The sequence below is a fragment of the Perkinsus marinus genome (genome assembly GCF_000006405.1).
Source record: "Perkinsus marinus ATCC 50983 genomic scaffold scf_1104296952158, whole genome shotgun sequence".
NCBI lineage: Eukaryota > Perkinsozoa > Perkinsida > Perkinsidae > Perkinsus > Perkinsus marinus.
Genome location: NW_003208985.1, coordinates 118,597 through 123,844, shown reverse-complemented (window position 1 = coordinate 123,844; position 5,248 = coordinate 118,597). Strand labels below are relative to the sequence as shown.

Here is a 5,248-nt window from a genome sequence, read left to right as displayed (position 1 = left end):
TATATATGGCAGCTTCGATATCTTGCTCTGTATCCTCAGCAGTACACTTGAGTCCTTCGACTTTCTCTCTCCTAAGGGCCGTCGTGAGCTCGCGGGAAGTCCTTATGATTTCGCTCAATGTTCGATCAACTTGCGACCGATTTTCGAGCTGGGGCTTCTTCTCAAGGATCCAATCAGAGAGTGCTTGAGTTCTTTGGCGGAACGTAGACGACGGAGGGGAGAGTAGCGTCATCGGGGTAGAGTCCCACCGAGATCGCCATGATGTTAGTACTCTCTCACTCAAAGTCGTCATCATAAGGGGTTTTAACACAGATGTAAGCAATTCCGACATCTTGGACTCTCTTGCGTCCTCACAATGTCTCAGCTATTGCATGACATGCACAACAATTCATCATTACATGTGATTACAACACTATCAATCACTGTGAAACTCAAAATTCAGTTTATTCCACAATTTCATTGTATAATCTTTAGATCGGTTAAAACCGTTCTATTCTTCCAGGTGTAGTGCTGTCCTCGTGGTTTATGATGGATACACTCTCGTTGACTTGGAGGAATTTTAGGCGATCATTTCTAAGTGATTTTTGAAAAGGAGTGCCAATACAAATGTGTAGTTGTGTAGATTGCACAACTATGGAATCTTAGCTTAGCTCGAAGCTAGTTGATGAGTTTATGAGTCTAATTGTAGATAGAATCACTAGATTCCATTAACCATTGCCTTGATTTCCCAAATGGTTAACAAAATGCGATGTGGTATATATTTACCGCTCGTGGGTTCATGATGTGCCCTGTGGGGTAGATTCAGTCGAGCTGATTCCGTTGAACTCCTAGATATGCTCGCGCCACTCATGATGGCGATCCTGTGATTCGAGGGAGATGAGGAGGTTGAGGATTTCCTTCCACATTGTACACGGCTATCAACTCGACGAGGGGAATGAGAGTAGTGTGTTGACTTGGAAGGAATAAGGAACGATTTCTGATTGTTGTCGCATCCGCTGTTCCTCACCGTGCACTATGTTGCAACTTGAGCAATTTAACATTCCACTGTTGATGATATGAGATTGAGGTCAGCTGCTCTTATATATGGTTGTTGAATTATCTGGACTTCCCTCGCTCTGAAATTGAAAACCCACAGAAGTCTGTGAGTTGTGACTGATGTGGTAGACTACACGAAAATTGATTCTATGTGATTTACTAAGGGTTTTTATTCGTATTCACTAAAATATTTCCGATGAAAATTTTCAGCAATTTTTCGTGTCAGTGGTTGATATTGCTCTGTGCATGTACAGTGCGTTCGCGTGTGATGGGCAAATCGAATACACAGAACGGCTGAGATTATCACTACGAAAACACCACGAATCGATTTCGCATGAGTTTTGATTACAGTGACCAACTGAGAATGGGTGGTAAATTGAGTTTCTCAAGAATTGTGCGAATTTATTCAACCTGCCTTTAAAACGTTGACGCACTGTATATGAGTCCTCTGGTGTCGTAGTAGTATTGTGACATAACCATGCTATTGTTCGACGGATGCTCTCGCGTGTCGAGTTCTTTTAGTGATATCGGAATGCTGAGCCGGGTAGTGAATGTGAAATTTCAGTGTGTCGTGAGTTACGACTCGTAGCGACAGTAGAAGGCACGGTTGGACATGGAGCCAGTCTGAAAATTCCCAAATGCCTTTGTGGAATTTTCGTCCTCAGTGGACGCTCGGAGGGATTAACGCAGCTCTTCGAGCGCTATTGCGTTTATAATACCAACGCAATATCTCGACGAATTGATGAGGAATACCAACTCAATATCAAAAGTAGTTTTTGTTTTCCTCAGCTGAGCTTAGGAGTTTCCTCATTTACTATAGGAAGTTTACATGCGAGTAGAGGTGTCCAGAAAGCAACGAAAATTTTCAAAAATTCCTCCACAATCCGTACTGTCACCGACCATGTGTGTATTCGTTTTAAGATTGGGAATAACTCACATTTTCGAACTAAGTTTTTGCTCGCGGGCGTATAGCTACTGTTGAAATATACACATTCTTCGTCGAGGTGAGGAAGCAATCATACGATAAGGAGTCTGCGTTGTGATGGTATATTGAGTACGTGTCACCATGTGTAGCCTTGTTGTGTAGTATGCTAGAGGTACCAATCGCCGCAACTATATCATCACCAAGTCATGGCAATGCTAATGCAACACCTTCCGCGAGGCACTTGGATAGTCGTTTTAACACGATAGTAGTTCAAACTGTGTTGGAGAAGGATGTTGCTGTTGTGGGAGAGCTCGTTCCAATGCGAATTCGTATGAAGTTGGAGCCAACGCTGAGAGATGCTATCAGAGTGCAAGTCGTGATAGCCCCTCCAGCAGATTGGGGAGCATTTTTGAGCGGCTGGTCCGGGTCGAAGTTGGTGACACTTATCCCTGGTGTTGCGGAGGAGTTGACGGGTCTAGCAGTTGTTGGTATTAAGGCTGGCCCTGTGCGTATGCAGCATTTGGTAAGGATATGCGGTAGAACAAGAATGGTGTAACGTGTGAATACGATCGTGGAGAAAGATTTTCTCGATATAGTAGAGAGTGTTTGAAAACTTCGTTGACAATTTGAAGGGCTTGGAGTTTCTCAGGGGTGTATCACCAAGGCTAACACTTTTATGTTGGTAGGAAGTTCCTGAAAAGTTGTTCTTTGCACGTGAAAAAATAAAGAGATATACGGAGTTTAGTGGTGTGTGAGTTTGACGTCCACCGCCTACTACGACAACACGGCTTAGTTGGCCTCGCATCGATGCACATTAGCTCACGAGAGATCAGTTTGAGCCTTTTAAATTGTCAAGGAGTATTGTCCACAGGGCGAGATAATCTCTGTGAAGATACTTCCTTTCCTCTCGTGATGTTGTGGTTTGTGGGCTCTAGATAAAAAACTATCATTTTCAGCGTGCATGTATATTGTGAGAAGCTTGACGCTTATACGAAGTTTCGATCTGAAAAATATGCCGTTGAGAAACAGTTTCCCTTAGTGAGATGATGGTAGTATGTTCAGGTTCGAGCATCACTAGTATCTCAGCAAAGTGGCAAGGACCTTCCCGATGTAGAAGGAGGAGTTACGATTGACAATTTCGATGCTATTGATCTCTTTGTTCTACCTAGCAGGGCAGATGTGCCGATTGAACGGGAAACTGTTTAAAACTATACTAGCATGTGGAGTTGTTATTACAACGAAAGTCACGAAGTCTACACCAAAACATCGAAACGGAACTTGACGATTCTCTCCCCGTTGAAAAATAAAAAGTGCTCACGCGGATGGTGTGGCATATAAAGCGGTCGTTAATTGAACTGATTTCGGAACCCAGAATCGCTTCTTATACATACTATACGATAGTGGCCACAATGACCGTCTACGGACGCAACAACTCTACTACTTAAAGAGAAACATCAGATATTTGGGCGAGCGAGATTGTTGCTGCGCTGTAAAATAATCGATTCTGTTCTAATTGGAGTAAAAGCTGTCGTTGTAGGAAGTCGCGGTTTCGCGTGTTGCTGGGGTGTGAAATGATGCAGGATTTTTGTGGTGATTTGAGAGAAAGTGAAAACCTCTCATGGGAGGAGCTCAGTATTGTTATGTAGATTACGGTATAGCTGAGATAGAGTAATTTTGGTAATTATTCTTTTGTGATTTTGAGAGGCTCATAGGTCAGTGTTTACTCTTTCCCTTGCGATAGTATGGACTCGTCTACTATGAGGTAGGAGGCTCGTGATTGCCAAGCAAGCCGAGATTAGAGATTTCAGTTACCGCGAGAAGGTTACTCCTTCACTAGCGTACACTGTTGGGGTGGATAAGATACTCGCTGAGGGCAAGAGCGATTTTCAAGACATTTTGCTGATTCAGAGCAAGTGTTTTGGGCGAACTCTTGTGCTGGACAATCAAGTAAGAAAGTATCCATGGAGATTATGCACATGTTGATGAAAATGCGAAAATTCTAAGGAAATTTTGGGAGTTTTTTGTTGTTTTTTTGTACACTCGGATCTGAATTCGTTTGTGAATTTTCACTTTTGAAATTATGCACATGGTCAAGTACATGTGTTAGTGACAATACGAAAATTCTGAGGAAATTCTGGGAGTTTTTCGTTGGTTTCTGTATACTCCTACCAGAATTCGCGTGTAAATAGTGAGGAAACTTGTGAGCTCGACTGAGGAAAGCGAATTCAGGTTCAGTCTTGCGAAACTGATGAAGCGTGTTATCACGAGACTTTGGTCCATCCCGCCATGCTGGCCCATCCGAATCCTAAGAGGGTTTATATTGGTACCCAGGAAGTGATATTGGAGATGTGATGGTTGGGCTTGCTTAGGTGGCGGCGGCGAAGGCGCTACTGCTCGGGAAATATTGAAGCATAAGTCTGTGGAGAAATGCGTGATGGTTGATTTGGATAAGAAGGTATGACGGAAAAAAGTAAAGTTTTTTTCCGAGTGGATTTTGGTTTTTAGGTTGTGGATTTTTGCAGAGAACACATGACTCAGTGGAACGAGGGCGTTTTCGAAGACCCTAGGTAGAGTGATAAGAATATGTCGAAGTTAAGGAGATTTGCAGATTCACATGCTACTATGAAGATGCCTATCAGTGGCTTGTGGAAAACGTGAAAAGTGATGCTGATAAGTTCGACGTTATTGTGATGGACATCTGCGACCCCTTGGATGCGGGTCCGGGCTGGAAGTTATATACTGTGGAATTTTACAAGGAAGTTTTGGAGAAATTCCTTAACAAAGGAGGTATTTTGGTCACTCAGAGTAAGTCTTGATTTTTTTGAGGAAAGACGTAATTTGAATGAATTATGGTAGGCACTGGAGTGGACCTTTCTTATCCTGGCAACCCGGAAGTAACTGATCCTTATCTCACTATTCGTAACACATTCAAGGCTGTTTTCGGGGAAGATATGGTATGTTATTTGTGGTCGGTGAAGTTGCATAAAAGTGTGTCTGCTGTAGAGTGTTGGAAAGTTTTTAGCTGAGCTCGGGAGTATCCCCAGTTATACAAGTTTTCGAGAGGATTGGGGTGAAAGTGTACAAAAACCAACGAGAATTTCTCGAAATTTCCTCAGAATTTCCACATTGCCATCAACACGTGGTTGCAGGTGCGTTCCTATTTCGCTGATATTCCTTCTTTCTTCTACCCCTGGGGCTTCACAGTGGGTTCTGAAAGTGCCGAGGCTCTCGCCAGTTATGATCGCAATGCTGAGGAAATCACTGCTGAGCTCAAGAAACGTAGTGTGT

The 5,248-nt window shown here is 43.1% G+C and overlaps 2 protein-coding genes across 2 annotated transcripts in view; both read left to right on the top strand.

Annotated features, from left to right (window-relative positions):
* Window positions 1-2,279: 2,279 nt before the first annotated feature.
* Pmar_PMAR021712 (hypothetical protein) lies at window positions 2,280-3,166 on the top strand (the record flags this gene model as incomplete). The annotated part of the gene is made up of 2 exons (XM_002777200.1): window positions 2,280-2,483; window positions 3,023-3,166. 2 exons carry the CDS (start codon window positions 2,280-2,282, stop codon window positions 3,164-3,166), a joined length of 348 nt encoding a protein of 115 aa, XP_002777246.1.
* Window positions 3,167-3,663: 497 nt separating this feature from the next.
* Window positions 3,664-5,248, top strand: part of Pmar_PMAR021711 (spermidine synthase, putative) — a gene marked incomplete at its 3' end in the record, with an annotated part of 1,719 nt that continues 134 nt past the window's right edge. Inside the window, exons 1-8 of the mRNA XM_002777199.1 lie at window positions 3,664-3,722; window positions 3,769-3,907; window positions 4,190-4,283; window positions 4,330-4,415; window positions 4,466-4,527; window positions 4,569-4,765; window positions 4,817-4,914; window positions 5,110-5,248. Of these exons, the coding sequence (XP_002777245.1) occupies window positions 3,703-3,722; window positions 3,769-3,907; window positions 4,190-4,283; window positions 4,330-4,415; window positions 4,466-4,527; window positions 4,569-4,765; window positions 4,817-4,914; window positions 5,110-5,248 (835 nt within the window). The 5' untranslated portion in view covers window positions 3,664-3,702. The remainder of the gene's footprint in view (window positions 3,723-3,768; window positions 3,908-4,189; window positions 4,284-4,329; window positions 4,416-4,465; window positions 4,528-4,568; window positions 4,766-4,816; window positions 4,915-5,109) is intronic.